The sequence below is a fragment of the Alosa pseudoharengus genome, unplaced genomic scaffold (assembly GCF_046254945.1).
Source record: "Alosa pseudoharengus isolate Yale_2024_CS ecotype anadromous, Long Island Sound unplaced genomic scaffold, YU_APseudo_1.1 YU_APseudo_1.1_scf_17, whole genome shotgun sequence".
Lineage (NCBI taxonomy): Eukaryota > Metazoa > Chordata > Actinopteri > Clupeiformes > Clupeidae > Alosa > Alosa pseudoharengus.
Window position 1 is genome coordinate 15,729,493 of NW_027468640.1, and position 18,930 is coordinate 15,748,422.

Genomic DNA, 18,930 nt, shown 5'->3' on the forward strand with positions numbered 1-18,930 from the left:
TCTTCGGAGTGTGCTGAAACAATCAAATTATCATTCTGTGTTGTTTCATTTCAATAAAAAGCGGTTTCAAAATAAAAGCCCCCCGAAACAGAAAAGGAAAAGGCCAAAAAGAGTAAATAACATATAAGGAATGCATTAATAGTAATATTTAAAAAAAAGATTGAAAATCGAATCGAAAAAAATGGAAAATGGAAAAAAAATGCAAAATTACATCAAATCGAGGATTTGGAGAATCGTGACACCCCTAATAACCACACAATAATAAACAATGATAACAAGATATACTCACTCAAGCATTATAATTTTTTTTTTTTTTTTTACTTTTTCTTCTATATAGTGTCTGTATGATAAGGGTTTACAGTCAGAAGTACAAACTCCTGCATTGAGTTCCACACCATTCCTTGAAGTAATCTTTATAAGAACAGCTATTCCTATGAACCATTACATAATAACAATTAATGTAAAAAAAGATAATACTATGTAGCAAGCAAACAAAAAACAAGAAGACTACAACAAATAAAAGTTCACATTAAGAGAATGTTAAACATGTGTCCTTGTTAAAGCGATAGTTCGGAGTAATTTCACCCTAGGGTCCTTTGCACCATGACCCCGAGCCAAACAGCCTCCCAGAACCTTTTTTCCCTTGGTCGAACCCTGGTCGAGTAGCGCTGTCAGAAACTAATGACGTTCTGCAGTCGTGATGGAACCAACTTTTATCTCGTAAATTACCCCACTAATAATGCCCCGAATGGTACGAAACTTCTGCAGTAGTACAACTATGACCTTTAGTCCAATAACGAGGCATTAGAAAGTTTGTAAGTGCACCAGGAGTTTATTTAAATAAGACTTGCCTGATTATCTGCTACTATACCGCTGCGTTGATGTTTCTTCCGTGATTTGGGAAAAGCCCGTAAAAGTCCTGGCAGGAAGCATGCATAAGGATGTAGATCCAGGAATGCACTAATATTTTGTTCATAGTCCAGTTTTCAACAATTATTAGTTAACACTAAGTTGTAAACACTTCGGAAAAAAAATATTAAAAACTGGATATACCAAAAAACGTTGATGTAATCGCTTCTTGCAAGAAGACCATGACTTAAGACTTTGCCCTGAAGAAGACCATGTTCGGTCGAAACATGTTGGCTCAAATATTTTAAATGACCTAAGCCAGATTCAATAAAGGCTTTTTAAAGAATTCCTTCTCCTCTTATATATTTGAGTGCCTGGGACCTGCTATTGTTTTATTGGATTTTCCCTACCCCAAGAGCACCGCTTGAGGACTTGATAACTTCACCTGAGCGCCTGGTTGAACCTCTTGCTTCCTGCAAGGACTTTTACGGGCTTTTCCCAAATCACGGAAGAAACGTCGATGCAGCGGTATAGTAGCAGATGTATAATACATTAATAACAATTTATTATATATTATTATTATATTATTATATGCGTGTTTTTTTCGGGAACACTTTACCTGAAGGTATAAGAGTGACATGACACTGTCATGACACATGAACCTTAAACCTAACCCCTAATTTGTCATGACAAAACCCGAATGACACTTAATGACAGAAGTGTTATGTTATAAACGTTTATGACTTGTTTATAATGTTTATGACACGTTCATGACAGTGTCATGTCACTCTTATGTAGATACCTTCAAGTAAAGTGTAACCGTTTTTTCCTTTGCCTTTCAACATTTACTGAAATTCAAAACTCATCTTTGCTCTTCCCCTCTTTTTTCTCTCTCTTCTCATCCTTCTTCTTGTGGAAAATCTGTCCATCAGGCTGCTTTATCCAGCTCAGTTTGGCGTTTGGTGGCAGCCCGTTCTCCTGCAGTTTCACGCTGATCTGAAAAGAGCAGAACCATATTTTAGGCTCCCCCACAAAGTTTTGAAGTATGTATGATGGCTATCCATAAAATATTCATACAATATGTTGTTCCATGGATTAGAAGGTCATGGCTCTCCGTGTGTCTATTGTGTGTAGTGGCTGAAGTGTGAGGAGGATAGACTCACCTGATGTAGGATGCCTTCCTGAACCTCTGAGGTGTTCATTTCCAGGGAGGAGTTAACTTGGAGCTCCACTCTCACGGTCTGTCTCCTCTTCACTGGCACTAAAACACACAAGTTAGACTGTAGACTGACATGGACAAATGCACACTATATACAGTATCTGTCTCCCTTTTGTTTGTGTCCCAGAAATAAAGAAAATCACTGCAAAACCTGCTTGTCTAACTAAGCATTATTATTTTTATATTAAGATTAAAAGACACTTAAAAAGACACTTACTTAGTGCTTTCTCCCAAATCATTCATCTTAATTTAAGAAGAGTGTGACTTATTTCAACACATTTAAAAAATAAAAAATAAATACAAATTAGGTTGCCAGTGCGTTAAGCAAATTTGTCTTGATAAGTCATCTTAAAATAAGTCAAACTCTTATTAAACAAAATCCAAATCAATTTATGGGATAGTCCAAGGTAAGACTCTATAGTCTATACTAACTACACTGCAAAAACTGCTTATCTAACAAAATCTAACCAAGTGTTATTAATCTTATATCAAGATAAAAAAACTAGTTGGTATTGTTTTCAGTATAAAGAGACTTACCTAGTGCTTTCTTGTGAAATCATTTGACTTAATTTAAAAAAACAATTGACTTATTTTAAGACATCTCATCTTGAAAACAAGCAAATTTGTCTGCCAGTGCGTTAAGCAAATTTGTCCTAAAAACAAGCAAATTTGTCTGCCAGTGCGTTGAGCAAATTTGTCTTGATAAGACTCCTTAAAATAAATTAAAGTCTTCTTAAATTAAGTCAAAATGATCTTTTGAGAGGGCGCTAGGTAAGTCTTTTCATACTAAAAACAATACCAAATAGATTTTTTAATCTTAATATACTGTAAGATCAATAACACTTGGTTGGAATTCATTTTTTGCAGTGTAGATGTTTTGATCTTAATATAAATTGGTTGGATTTTGCAGTTATCATCATATACTGTACATTACAAATCTTTCTCTTTCTCTCTCTCACACCCTCTCAATTTACTACACACACCATGATTGCACTGTCACCGTCTATATAAGCACATTTTATTTGGTTCTGGGCTTCTTGTCTCCAGTGTCTGAGTCATGTCATCTAGTGGCTGGTAGCAGTAGTATTGAAATAGTTAATCACTGGAGATAGAAAACTTACCCAAGCGGCAGAAGAAAGGATGTTGTTCATCACATTTACAGTCTTTCCATGTCCCCTTGTTTCCTTGAGTTAGCCATGTTACAGCACAGTTGTCTGTCCCCTTGTTATCAGGGGAGTCTGGTCTCCAGTGTCTGAAGGATGATGAGGTCCTCTGGTCAGACCACGTCCAGTCGTCTCTGAACAGGCCGATCCAGATCCAGGGAATTTTCGCTGTCTCATTAATCAGCTGGTTCTCCTCCTCGTGTCTCACACTCACCAGATCTGTGTGGTTTTCTCTGCAGTACTTCTGAGCTTCTCTCCAGGACTTCTTCTCATCAATGAGGAGATATCGCTCGCTACCACTGTGGGTCTCTGGAAGACAATAAGTTCAACAAAAATGATCCTACTTAGTTACCCATTGCAGCAACAGTCATGCAAGTACCTGTGACAGTACATGAATTCAGGAACAAATGTTGACTTAATAATAAGTTATTAATAGCTAAAGAATATTAATAAATTACATAAACCAATGAACCTCTCAGCCACGGGTATTACTGCTATGGATTTGACACCATCAAAACAAAATGGTCAACTTTTCAAATTAATTATAAATTATAAAGTAATAAGAGCAGTTTTAAGATTTTGCTGAATCAAATGAAGTGATTGGTTGAAGTGTTTTCATGACAAATAATATGGAAGTTATTTTTCAAATAAAATAATTGTAATATACCATGACTTGGACACTTCTTGATTATATTAAGAGGGTTTTGATTAGCATTAGTATAAAATGGTGTATTGTTAAAACTACAATTAGATAATGGATGTTCTCAGAGTTTTAATATAAAAATAAATATTGAAGGAAACCAGCATATGAATAAATGATCTCACCATCATAGCACACAAATGGAAGTCGTCCATTACAAGGTGTATCATTCCACAAACCCTCAGGGAGCAGCTCTGCACATTCCTCCTCATCCCCACCGTTAGGCTCTCCTTGGTTCCAGTTAGTGAAGTTAGCTTCTCCAGGACCATAGAAATGTTCATCTGCCAGGGACCACTTCCAGCTGGGGACATCAGTCTGATGCAGCCCAATCCAGGCTTGCCCATCATAACCTTTAGCAGTGTCCATCATCATCTGCATGTCCTCCATGTTTTCTATGGTGGCCAGGTCAGTGTACTGCTCCCTGCAGTAACGCTGTGCCTCAGTCCAGGTCTTATTCATGCTCATGAAGATGAAGTGATGAGGGATACATTCCATGACAAAACCTTTAAAAAAGTTTTTTAAAAAAAGAACAAGAACAAGAACTAGAATTGCGGTTCCGAGGAACTGCAAGAGTGGGTTTGATCAGTGGCATGGAACTCGGCCTCATCCAAGGATTCCAACGGTACCTCATTTATGAAAATCGGGCACACGGATCAAAAGTTATCTGCATTAACGCAACATCCAATAAGCTGAAACGCATAAATAACATGGTTGCTATGCTGGTCGATAGGTTGACATTACAGGGGTGGTTTCTAAGTTGTTGCTAGGGTAATTAGTTAGTTGCTAGTTAGCCATCTTAAGCTGACTGCATAAAGTGATTATTTTAAGAGATACATTTTCAAACCAGAACTGTGTATAGGTCACGGTTAAAAACGTATCAGAATCTCAGAAATAATCACGTAATGCAGCCAGTTTAAGATTTTTTAAGAAGTCAGATTTTTTAAAGGCAATCAAATTTCTGCTGACTCTCTTCTGGCTGCGGTTAAAGGCCAGCGCCTCCTGAGAGGCCTGAAGGGTCAGTTCTGAGGTTGTTGGTTGCTGGAACCGAAAAAAGGACTGCATTTTCTTAAAAGACAATGTGACTGAAGTGCGGGCAAAGTTTTTTCCCACCCTCATCGACCTTGTCATAAAACTTGTTTAAATGATCACACGACGCCTCCTTGCTGCTTTGTCGTCTACATCAGCATTTCTCAAACTTCTTTGACCTGAGGCCCAGTCAAGGCATACTTTGGGGTCATAGGGCCCACCTACATGAACCCACCCCCTCCTCCCAACCCCTATCAAATTGTAATGATATCACAATTATTATTTTTATACTATATTGCTATACATGCACTCAAGGGCGTAGGTTTGGTCTGAGCTTTGGTGGGGACACTACCCACTAACACCCCCCCCCCCCCCCCCAACTCTTTCACAAGCCACTATAGATATATAAAATGATTAAAATGTGCTATTGTCCAACTACTATCCATGATTAAAATGTGCTACTGTCCAACTTGATCTAACTATACTGTGTAGCCTACATAATCTGATTTTAATATGTACAGATATGTAGGCTATATTTAACATTTAACATTTATTTTCTATTTGGTCTGTTATGAAATCATGCATTGACCCATTTAAGCACAGCTCAGTTTTAAGAAACTTAAATACATGCATGCTTAGCATTTTGTGAAAAGAAAACATTAAGGCTACATTGACAAACTGTTAACCGTGAGCTGCCTGTATATTCTTTGATTCTAATAATTACAGATATCTAGGCGATGTAAGCACAGCTCAGTTTTAAGAAATGCTTAAAGCCGAAAGGCCATGTTGAATTTTGCTACAATTTAATTTCAAAACCGGATTACTCTGGAACAGCTAACTATACACGGGAATGCATTAAACCTTTGTGTTCGGTAAGGTCTGCTGTTTATTCTGATATATGGTTTGTCATGTGTTGCGTGAAGAGTGTGTAGGCCTACGATATTCCACCGAGACAAATGGATGTGGAGATCGGCGCAGAGAATAATTATTAAATCTATTGAAGTTATTTTTCTCACGAACTGTTTATCACAGCAAATAGTGGCTAGCTAGCACCGTTTAAAAGCTGAGAAAAGGCTCTTTCATGTGACACATGATGAGTAGCCTACTTCTCGAGGAGTTCAACAGAGAAGAATGGGTGAATTTGGACGCACTTCTTATGCCTTGTAGTGCGCCATGCTGCGCAGGAGACTGTGGCTCACTGGTAGTTATTATAGGTAACTTCAAATCAGCGCGATTTACCCTTATAGGCTACTGCACATTACAAGATCTGTACGAGATGATCCGCAGCACTTAAGTGAGAAATGATTTAACTCTTTGTGTAGCGTATGTGAGCGCTTTTTTCCACATTTCAACCTGAATATTGGTGGGGACATTTCAGTCGTAATTTGACATTGGTGTGGACACGTCCTTCGGTCCCCACGCAAATCTACGCCCCTGCATGCACTTCAAAACAGTCAAAACAGTGTTTAAAGTGCTAAGATTGTTCACAAAAGTTTGTGAAAGCATGCATATCAGAGTACTGCTTTACTAATGTAAAATATAATTAGGCCTACACTAGTTTCTTTGTTTTTGCATTGTTGCATGATGCTTGCATGAGAAATACTTCTCAAAACAACAGCAATTATATGGGTGCCGTTGTTTTGGGATGTTTCCCTCATGCAAGCATCATACACTGATAGAGTATATATATGCTATTTAATTACATTTCATTTGAATGCCTGAATGTAAGAATTCAGGAAACACAATACCAGCTTTTAACATTTCTGTTGTTTACTAGTTTATGTAAATCGCATAACACATGAACTGTTTACATACTACTGATAGCCCATTACTGTACACAATAATACTGTGCCCATTCATTAAACATCAGGCGTCTTGTTTACACATTTAAACCATATTTGCACTTCGAATTTCGACTCCAAATTGTAGTAACTACATCTACGAAGTCTAAGGAAGATAACCATGTAGTCTATTCAAAGATAGGATAAATTTTGACAGAACTACAGTCCCCGTAAAAGTAGTACCCAAAATGACTCCATTCACTTCATTGCAAAATCGCGGTTGGTCTGTTTACACATTAAAACCATACTAACAATTTACATTTCGACTCCACATCGTTGTAACACCATACCAAGGGTCTTAAGAAGTGAGTCAATTTGGCTGATTACGTTAATGCATTTCCAGGGCTTGTCAGCTCAAAAAAAGCAGTGGCTATTGCTAACTCATTCATTTTCAATGCTTAGCATGTTAGCTAACATTAATAGGTTGCATATGACAACAGCAAATAGCTAACGTGTTAGCCTAACTTACTTATTGTTGACGTTGACCCGACACGTTCATAAGTTAGACCATAGACTGATAAGGACGTCCATCAAACTAAAAGGGTTCGTTCTTCAATGTCTTCAAATTCGTTCGAATTCCGTGTGCATCCTACATCTTTCGTGCTGCTATCCTGTTACCTCTTCCTGCTGTTCTGGCAACAAGGTTTCACGCGAGATTACGCCACATCCCAGAGAGTTGTGTTGTCTCATGATGGCGCCTGTCTGTGTGAACGAGACGTGAACGGTACTGTTTTTCTTTTTAATAAACTGCCTGTAGACTTACACAGTTCTGAATGCTTCGGTTTACATGTAGATACCCTCATTATGCTACGGTGTAGTGTGTTGCTATTTGGAGCCTTGGTAGCTATTTATTTTTACTACGTTTAGTTCAAGCGCTCTGGTTCAAGCTTCGTTGTGTTTGGTCATAGACATATACACTAGATGTCGCCTTGACTACTGCTGTTCATTGGAACGAATGCGTCAATCGAGACGCCATCTTGCTTCAGTGATCCACTCCTCTATAATGCATTAGCGTCAATCTGGGCAAAGATCTAGCGAAAATAAAATCACCATAAATCGTCAAAATCTCAAGCAATTATCTAGTTTTTTGGGTTGTTCCAACTGACAGGCATGTATTTATGGTTGAGTCTAGAGAAAACTAAGCTTAAGACGATAATAAAGATACATTTTACCCGTCTAGCCCCATAGACTCCCATTCATTCTGCACTAGCTAGCGGCGGCCCCTAGAGGAACAATGAGTAAACTGCAACCAGGTTCGATACAATGAAAGTAAACAGGCTCTTCTAGACAGGCTCTGGTTGAGGCCACATACCCCTCGTCTCGTTTACTCATGTAAATTGTAATCTCACCAGAAGCTGCTGTAGATCTGTAGAACATTTACCTCTGCTACTACATAGGCTACGCCAGTCGTTACTTTTATAATCATGGGTCAGTGCCATGGGCAAACGAGATGTAGCTGAATTCATAAATGACAAAGCCATGAGAAAGGTGATTTTCTTACGTTTCAACAACAAAGAAGCCGATCTGCCATCATTGTGAGAAGTTCCCAAATTTGTCGCTAATCGCTAAAAAGGTTTTCTATCGCTGGGGATGGCCAAACGTCGCTAAATAGGTAACGCTGACAATACAGGAGAACTAGTTTAGCGCTTCAGATCCCTGTATAAAGATGGCGGCGGTGTTGACGCATGCTGAGAAGCAGAAGGCGACATCTAGTGTATATATCTATGGTGTTTGGTGGGTCAGGTGACGAGCCGTCAGATCACAGCACAGCACCCAGAATGCATTGCAACACACCGTCATGAAGGGACTCATCGTCAGTGATGCCAGTAACGCGTTAGTCTATTTTGACCACTTTTTTCAGTAATGAGTAATCTAACGGCTACTATTTACAAACCAGTAATCAGATTAAAGTTACTTATCTAAGTTACTTTGCGTTACTTTTTTTTTCATTTTCCTTAATAAAAAGATATATTCTTTGCTTTCTTCTTGTCTTGGGGATTAATGTCATGTAGGCTATGCTCACGTTTTCAGCATGAGCACAATTCACGTGTAAAACCACGCCGCGACACAAACGTAAACAATGGAGGGAGAGATAGAGAGATGCACATTTCATCAGTCATTACTTTGAGTTTGTGTCAGCTAAACATGACAACATTAAGGTACATTGTACATTCTGTGCTGGCGACAAAGTGCTGTCTAGCTAGACATCCCAAGTCTCCCGAAGTTTTGGGAGTCTCCCACATATTGATAGCGGCTTCCTGACGCCCGCAAATTACATAAAATCTCCCGGAACCTAGAGCGAACAAGAGCACGCAAGCCAGACCGGACTTCAAATCGCGTGTGCATATGAGCTTAACACGCACACAACGGAGGGATAGAGAGAGAGGAGTGGTGTGTTTGTGCCTGAAGCGCATCCAAAACAGAGAGCATCCTGGTCTGTTTTGCTCAATCAACCAATCAGTGTGCATATCTCTTTTCTTCCCAACTTAATTAATCAGTTCAGTCAGTGTATCTAGGAGAGCGTGATGGCAGCGTCAGTGCCCCTCAAAAAGGAAGATTTAAGACCCATTTCACATCAGACTACACAAAAGTGTACCTAGGCTAATTGTCTCAAAAGATTAAAACATAATGATAATCTTGCACACTGCACTGTTTGTAACAGCGACTTTAGCATTGCTCACGGCGGGTTAAATTATTGCAAAATACTTGTTGAGGTGAGTTTAACAAGTGTAATTTAATTTGCATATTACTCAGGCCTATACAAGATGGCTAGTTGCCAAGGCTACATGAAAAACAAATCTACAAAAAATCTACATATTTTACTATAACAATTTCTATCAATAGGCCTTCCTTATTTGGTGTACTTAGACATTATTGAACAAACATCTGAATTTCAGTATCTAAGTAGGTTAGGTTGGGATGTCTGCTATACATTGCTGTTAAAATGCACTTCCAGTATAGTGAGTATTGGCAAAACCAGTTATCATTTGTATGTTGAGGCGGTGGGGGTGTTGTCGGCAGCTGCTGAAAGTAACTTATAAAGTAACTTGTAATGTAACTTCAGTAAAGTAACTAAGTTACTTTTTAAAGGAGTAATCAGTAATCAGATTACTTTTTCAAGGTAACTGTGGCAACACTGCTCATCGTTAGGTCGGCTTTAAATAGCATACAGAACCTATAGTAATATAACGTTGTCTGTAAGCTCCACAGATCGTGACAATTGAATTGATTGTGGACTTCTTGCCGGGCAATGATGAGTAACTTAACTTGAATAGTAATGATGCGTGGATGTGCATAATATCTGTATGAAAGTGTGTTTCTCAATGTAATAATCTATACAACTGTACACATAACTAAGTTTGAATGGAGCTAGCTGGGCATGGGACTGGGCTGAATGGATTGGGAAAATACTTTATTTATTTTTTTAATGACCTCATATTTGAAAATCGGACATACGGGTCAAAAGTTACATGCACACACCTTCATATACACAGACAGCCCAGCCCAGCCCATTAGAGCTCTGCCAGATGGCTCAGAACTCTGCCAGGTGCAAGCTTAAACAATTAGTGCTGTGATGTCACAATCGGAATTAGAATCCTTGAACATTCCGCCATTCATTTCTATGGGGCCCAAAAACGCCGAAAAACGGGAATACCGCGAAAACGACAAGCGACACGAAAGCAACAAGCAAGTTACACCGGTTCGGGCCTGAATTTTTGGAGTTCGAACCACTTTCAGCCATGCTGTGGTCTTGCTGGATCAAACCCACTAATAAGTAAACTTAAGAAGAACAATAGTGGGCTTGCTGGATCAAACCCACTTATAATAAGAAAACTTAAGAAGAACAATAGTGGGCTTGCTGGATCAAACCCACTAATAAGAAAACTTAAGGAGAACAATAGTGGGCTTGCTGGATCAAACCCACTAATAAGAAAACTTAAGAAGAACAATAGTGACAGCATGGCTTCGCCATGCTGTGGTCTTGCTGGATCAAACCCACTAATTAGAGATCATGTGAAGGGGATTACAGTAAATGAATGAAGCGGCAGACAAGCACTCACACACAGCACCCAGATTGATGCTGCAAATCCTTTGGTGTTAGGAGTGTGGCCCACACACCTTCAACAGGATTGTAATCTCTTTGGTCAACTGCCGTTGTTGCTAAAAGTGTTCTATAAATAACTTGGCATTGACATTGACAAATTGACCTTCACCATAATACGACTATTGATACAGACAGATGTAATGACAGGGGGGGGTTACAACTGCTCAAGCTCAGCACAGACTTGCGCTAACCCTAACCCCAACCCTTACTCACTCTCACACATATACAGTACATCATATACTTGAAGACCCTTCTCTTCTGAGAGAGCCTCTAACACTCCTAACAAACGTAACACATAGGCTACCTGCCCAAACTCCTGTGTTTTCCCAGGCTTATTCCGTATCTCAAGGTCATCTCCCAGTGCCCTCCTGTTTTTGTTATCCTACTTCTCACAGAAAACTCCAGGAATTTGCATGACCATCAAATTTTGTTATAAAATCACGGAATCTGACATTTCCTATATTGCCAGATTGTGTTTGAAATACAGTACAACCAAACAAATCACTTACATCATTCAATTTCAATCCTTTTGTCATAAAACCTGGCAACCCAAAATCTAAAACAGGAAGCGAATGTGTGCACACTGCGCAGCCAGCCACAGTCTCACAAGCAAGTGGGCTAGATGAATGCTTCATCATTTATTCATTTAGCAGACACTGTTGTGCAATGTAAAATATGTAAACTGTATTACAAGGGATTACATTGTCCACGCAGCAATTTGGGATTAAGTGCCTAGTTCAAGGGCACAACAGTGGAAGCCGGGAATTGAACCCGCAACATTCAGGCTACTGCACGCTAGCCCAGGTCTACACTATCTCCGCCCACGGATGCTCCAGAACTAGCTGTTGTCAAATTGTTCTGGAAGAAATGTAGTGATTAACGCATTACATAAACTGTTATTAATTATAATAATACTAATAATAAGTTTATTTTATATAGCGCCTTTCTCAAACCCAAGGTCGCTGTAGGAGCCATTTATATCCACCTTTAGTTAGGTTAATTTAGTTATTACTTATCTTAGCCACTTGGGCGAGTATTGCACTGGGTGTGGCACGTCACTGGAAATTAGGTATATTTACAGGTGTGGCAATCAATTAGGGATGGCGGGGAACACACGGTTCTTACCGTAGCCGTGAGCACCCACTCCACCGACAGCACGCCACAACAATTTATCTTTTTATTAGCACAACAGCACTTTATTATTCAGCACTGGGCAAAGTACCATTTTATGTAAAATACCTTTTGATACCTTTATAATAAACGGGAACACCACCCAAAGAGAGCTAATGCCTAGACTAGGATTCTTTCTGCTACGTGTTGAGAACACCATGCCATCCATGCCGAGGCTTATAGGATAGCCTCCACAGTCGCTTTACATAGTAGGAAGGCAAGGAAACACAACAACAAACAAACAAAACAATACAACAAAGACAAGCTATCTGTATGGAGCTATGTGTTGGGTGTGGAGGAGAAGTGATCATTAAACAAAAAGGTCTTGAGATGTGCTTTGAAGAAAAGGAAGAGAAGGACAGGAATGAAGAGGTTGGGGGAGGGAGTTCCAGAGCTTGGGGGCCAAGGCACTGAAGGACCTGCCACCCAGGTCTGGAGCGGGGGATAGCCAAGAGGTTTTGGTCAGAGGATCTGAGTGAGCGGGAGGGAGTGTGAGGGGTCAGGAGGTCGCGGATGTAGGGGGGAGCAAGGTTGTAAAGGGCTTTGAAGGTGAGTACTTGTACTTTGTATTTGATCCGGGACGGAACTGGTAGCCAATGGAGTTGATGAAGAATGGGGGTGATGTGTGCTGATCGTCTGGTATGAGTGAGGAGCCTGGCTGCAGAGTTTTGAATATTAGGTGTTGTTGCTACAAAATAGGGAACTTGTGTCCTCGGAACATAATCTGACAGTAACTGAAGTTTTGGAGGTAGGCTAGGCAGTCGCTGGATACTTAACTGGCATGCAGCGTATCTCTTTCGGTAAGGTAAAAGCAACGACCCAAATGTAGTGTAGCAGTAGCGTACAGTATGAAACATATTAAATATATGCAAACATTGACATGTGCAAACATTGGCCCCCAACCCCCAAATAAGAAAAATCTCCCGTTTTTCAAAAGCTAAATGTTGGCAGGTATGACCTAACATTACGCTTTAATATAACTTTAATAACATTCCACCTACCTGAGAACAGCAGTAAGGCCAGTCTCCACTCCATGACCTCCAGCCAACCTGCTCCTACAATGCAGATAGTATCAGTATGAATAACTCTTAACATGGACGCACTTCCTGACATCTCTATTGTCATGACCTTTAATAGTACAAGTTTCATTACAGTGAGCATATTGAGAGAAAGCAAATATAGGAAGAGTGAGGAGGAAGGACACGTGTGTGTGTGTGTGTGCGTGTGCGTGTGCGTGCGTGCGTGTGTGTTCCTATTATCTCATTAGTCAATGAGAAAATAAAGTAAAATTGACCAAGTCTGTAAATTTGCATGAATGTATACATTAAAACAAATCTAGACCTCATACTTTATGTAGACTTTTTTTTTATCTGCATGTTATTTTTTATTACTTAGTCATGTTGAATGCATTTCACGAACCAAAGATATTTGAATAAAAGATGAATATTGACTTCACATCTGTGAATTTAACCCATTTTCTTTATGTAGAACCAATGAACACATTCTAATCAGGTGAATTCAATTCATTCATTCATTCATTCAAGAGAAGATTTTGTCATAGCATTCTACCAATTCCAAACGGTTACTCCCACATTAGTAAATAGTACTATATATATAATATATAATATATAATATAATATATATATATATATATATAATAATTTTATGATCAGTCCATCAGACTGCTAAAGCACCTGAGTTAATTTAATAGTCGCTTCACAGCTTTTCAAACATGGACAAATGACAAACAAGAGAGACATGAGAGAGAATTACAACACCCACTTTCCTGAGAGGGATAAAGTTTGGAGCTCACCTGATGAGGGGATGTGTTTGGTGGGTCGGTTGTTGGTTGTCCTGGTCGTGAGTTTCTATGTGCCACTCTTAATCCTGCTCTTTGTGACTGACAGATGCTCATTGTGTCGGGGGAATCAAGTTTGGGCTGTCTGCCAGGTTCCAAAACAGCATGCAAATGATTGATAATGAAATGTTTGATGCTGTTCTTCTCAGACTGACAGATGGTCAGGCCCCGGGCCTATTGAAATAGCGGCCCGGGGGTAAATTTGGCCGGATTGAAATTTATTCTAATAATTTTATAATTTTATATTATTATAAAAATAAAAAAAAAGTCTAAAAAAATCTATGAATCTGATGCGGCACACAGACAAGAGTACAGGCAAAGATTCTAGAGCGGAGCAGGTCGTCTCCATGGTGACAAATGCTCATTCTCGCTGATTCGATGTTCACGCTGCCTATCACGCTGCCTATGACACATGCATCTACTGTAACATGGCGTTGTCCAAGCTAAACCGCAAAGTTGACAGAGAAAATCATACATTTTCAGAGTGAATGGACGGAGAAGTACTTATTTACTTTGCCAACTAAGGCAAGCAAGTGAGGGACCAATAGACCTGTGTGTTTACTGTGCAACGAATCAGTGTCTGTGGCCAAAGAATATAATGTGAAGAGACATTTTACTACAAAACATTAGTCTTTTTCTGCGCAATACCAAGAGGGCTCAGTGGAGAGACAACGTAGAATAGGCAGACTGGTAACTTCTTGTTGTAGTCTCATAAAGGAGTTGTCAAAGTGTTTTTTTTTTTTTTTTGTTCTGTCATTGATTATTGGACATTATTGACCCCTCCCTCCCCCCGCCCAATATGTTGTACCGCTATGCGGTATATTGTTGATTTCTAGATCAATAGTTCCTCAGTAAATCATTGTTGCTCCAAGTCTATTTTTAACTAGATGTACCGCAGAGCAGTACAAAATATGACCGCCGCCCAGTCCAGCACATTTTTTCCACAAAAAAAAAATCACGCTGAAAGGCCTATATGATTCTAACTGTCTCACTAAATTGCATTATCCACACTCAATTCTCACTGGTATCTGCTAGACAACAAGTACCAAAACATGATTAGTTCATAGATTTCACATGTAAAATTCATTTTATACAAACCCTCCCCCATCTTGCCTGTTCATAATTCTGAGAAATTCTTGTGTGCATGTGTGCGTGTACATGTTTATGTTTATGTGTGTGTGTGTGTGTGTGTGTGTGTGCGCGTGCTTGTGTGTGTGCCTGCGTATGTGCCTGTGTTTGTGCATGTGCATGCATGCGTACATATGTCTACTGTGTGAGTATGTGTCATACGTATGATTACTGTGAATGTATGTGTGTGCGTGTGTACCTGTTTATGCACATGTGTGCACATGGAATGGGTTAAGATGACCCCTCGAGGCAAACATATGGAAAAAATTGGTCATCCTAGGCCCTATGGTTCTCAAGATATTCACAGAAACCTGTGTCTGCCCTACCCTCCTTTCGGGGGGTCCAGTCCAGCGGGGGGGCTACAGATCAAAATGAAAAACGATGGTTCCATGCTATCCATTTGGGGTTACATGCCCACCAAGTTTCGTGTACCCCGGTCTTACAGTGTCCCGGGAATCCTTGACGGAAATTTGGACATGCGAAAAAAAAAAAAAAAAAAAAAAAAAAAAGCTGCGCGGCGGTCATAATAATGTGATTGTCACCTTAACTATCTATAGTTTCTGTAGGCTTTCCAACTGTTTTTAGTCTATTGACATCAACTTTTGGATGATGGTGGCGATTCTCGTTGAGTTTAATGTGTCATGCAATGTTGGGGCAGGGGACCTCGACGATCGCATTCCTCCATATATTTATCGCATAACCCTGGAGGCTTCAATAAGATTGCAGTCTGCGCTAAAAGACACCTGTATGGTCGTAAAGTAGTCTGCCCCATGGTCATATTCTAGAACTGTGCTCAAATGATTCCGCCATCAAGATTTACTGTCTTTTTTCCTGGAACACCTATGGTCGTTCGTTCGTACAAGAAATTATTTGTACCCAAATGAGCCCATGATGGTATCAGTGTTTATTTGGTCTCTATTTCTGTAGTTTCCCCCTCGTCTTCTTCTCTGACAGCGCATGTTATCTTGACCTCAGGAGGCACCACACAGGTTCCACCATAAGCCCAGTCACAGAGCAGAGTCACCTGCTTGCCCATCAGAATGCTTGACTTTGCTGGTTTTTGGCCTTAGTCTTGGGATGTGAACTTATTGCCACTCTAACATGGTGTACAGATATTCCTGTCTGGATTAAAGGGTTAGTTACTCGTGGACTGCGCTAGTGTAATGGTAGCCAGCTGGTATATAGCTGTGCAGTATGTTGTGTAAACATCCCTCCCGATGCTACGTGCTAGTGAGAGAGCTAGCAGCCTGGGCTTTTAGCTCGATTGCTAGAATGCTCGACTTCCAATCTGCTGCTCTTTGCGGGTCCAGTCCAGGTGAGTGGATGGCTGAGCTGTGGTTCAGCACAATGCAGGTTACACTAGTGCTGCAGCAGTCATATTCAGGGAAGGCTTTTTACCGGTGTGGCAAGTGGTTAGGCCTTCACCTTTACACAGAGGCTGACTATGCCACAATGAGACTTGTACTTAAAGATATAGTTCACACATCAATAACATTAACCCAATCAGGCACTCAGGTTCGTAAAATAAACAGCAGGAGACGTGGTTCCTTTTATTAACACTGTTTGGACAGACAATGTACACAATACACTAACACATGCAGATGTACTCACACCTGTGTGCATACCAACCAGTGTTGCCACAGTTACCTTGAAAAAGTAATCTGATTACTGATTACTCCTTTAAAAAGTAACTTAGTTACTTTACTGATTACTTGATTTTAAAAGTAACTAAGTTACATTACAAGTTACTTTATTAGTTACTTTCAGCAGCTGCCGACAACACCCCCACCGCTTCAACATAAAAATGATAACTGGTTTTGCCAATACTCACTATAATGGAAGTGCATTTTAACAGCAATGTATAGCAGACATCCCAACCTAACCTACTTAGATACTGAAATTCAGATGTTTGTTCAATAATGTCTAAGTACACCAAATAAGGAAGGCCTATTGATAGAAATTGTTATAGTAAAATATGTAGATTTTTTGTAGATTTGTTTTTCATGTAGCCTTGGCAACTAGCCATCTTGTATAGGCCTGAGTAATATGCAAATTAAATTACACTTGTTAAACTCACCTCAACAAGTATTTTGCAATAATTTAACCCGCCGTGAGCAATGCTAAAGTCGCTGTTACAAACAGTGCAGTGTGCAAGATTATCATTATGTTTTAATCTTTTGAGACAATTAGGTACACTTTTGTGTAGTCTGATGTGAAATGGGTCTTAAATCTTCCTTTTTGAGGGGCACTGACGCTGCCATCACACTCCTGTTCCTAGATACACTGACTGAACTGATTAATTAAGTTGGGAAGAAAAGAGCACACTTACACTGAAAACTGATTGGTTGATTTAGCAAAACAGACCAGGATGCTCTCTGTTTTGGATGCGCTTCAGGCACAAACGCACCACTCCTCTCTCTCTATCCCTCCGTTGTGTGCGTGTTAAGCTCATATGCACACGCGATTTGAAGTCCGGTCTGGCTTGCGTGCTCTTGTTTGCTCTAGGTTCCGGGAGATTTTATGTAATTTGCGGGCGTCAGGAAGCCGCTATCAATATGTGGGAGACTCCCAAAACTTCGGGAGACTTGGGATGTCTAGCTAGACAGCACTTTGTCGCCAGCACAGAATACAATGTACCTTAATGTTGTCATGTTTAGCTGACACAAACTCAAAGTAATGACTGATGAAATGTGCATCTCTCTATCTCTCCCTCCATTGTTTACGTTTGTGTCGCGGCGTGGTTTTACACGTGAATTGTGCTCATGCTGAAAACGTGAGCATAGCCTACATGACATTAATCCCCAAGACAAGAAGAAAGCAAAGAATATATCTTTTTATTAAGGAAAATGACAAAAAAAGTAACGCACAGTAACTTAGATAAGTAACTTTAATCTGATTACTGGTTTGTAAATAGTAGCGCGTTAGATTACTCGTTACTGGCATCACTGATACCAACACACAGAAACTGGAGGGGAATGAGGAAGAACAGGGCTGAGGCTTACCAGAGGGAGGTCAGCGAGCATCCAAGGGGTCACCAACTCACACACACAAGAGCAAAAAAGGAATGCTGCACCTCCACCTTGGTCACTCAGCTCCTGTGAAACAGGAAGTAAATGCAGGGTTGGTGGGATCACACACACACACAGAGAGACAGACACAAACACCCACACACACACACACACACCTAACTAACCAGGTTAACAAACACAATATACAATACTAGCCAGACACCTTATATGCTGGACCTGACACTAGACATCAAAGGCCTCCACTAGTGGCATGAATCCACAGAAAATATAAACCAACATTCTCAAAACGTGGCTGCAGACAGACACTAATGATCAGTAGCACTGTGGAGGGCCTCCTGTCAGTGGTACAATGAAATAACATGTAAAGAAAAGACAATGTTAACTAAACAATAACAAAATCAGTTGCAGTGGGTCAGACATTGTCACTTTGGGGATAAGCACCGCTAGAGAAATGGCCTCCTACCAGTGGCAAGCAAAAAGGGGGAACATATTCATAAACAGATTCAACAAATTCATAAATGAGCAAACTCAACTGCATCAATTACACAGTCACACAATGCATATGCAAGACAAAATCATATTCATTAATTCATTCATTCATCCACTACCACTACCCAACTTCAATCTGCTACAATCTACCCCCCCCCCCCCCCCCCCTTTGCATTGTCGCCCCCCCCTACGATGGACCAAAAAGGACATCAAAGCTCTGCAAGGCTCAAAGCAAGCTATGTGTCCCTACCCGGACAAAACAGGGGAAATACTTCAGAAGGCCAACATTGCTACCAAATGAATTGAAAAGAGAAAATGAAAAAAGTCCGCTACACCAATTGCTCCCAATGAAT

The 18,930-nt window shown here is 40.0% G+C and overlaps 1 protein-coding gene across 1 annotated transcript; it reads right to left on the reverse strand.

Moving 5' to 3' along the window:
- Positions 1-1,362: 1,362 nt before the first annotated feature.
- Positions 1,363-13,963, reverse strand: LOC143127979 (lymphocyte antigen 75-like). The gene is made up of 6 exons (XM_076289665.1): positions 13,887-13,963; positions 13,075-13,128; positions 4,057-4,434; positions 3,190-3,540; positions 2,013-2,110; positions 1,363-1,845 (listed from the first exon to the last, which is right to left on the reverse strand). Exons 2-6 carry the CDS (start codon positions 13,106-13,108, stop codon positions 1,705-1,707), a joined length of 1,002 nt encoding a protein of 333 aa, XP_076145780.1. The 5' UTR covers positions 13,109-13,128; positions 13,887-13,963; the 3' UTR covers positions 1,363-1,704.
- Between the last annotated feature and the right edge of the window lie 4,967 nt (positions 13,964-18,930).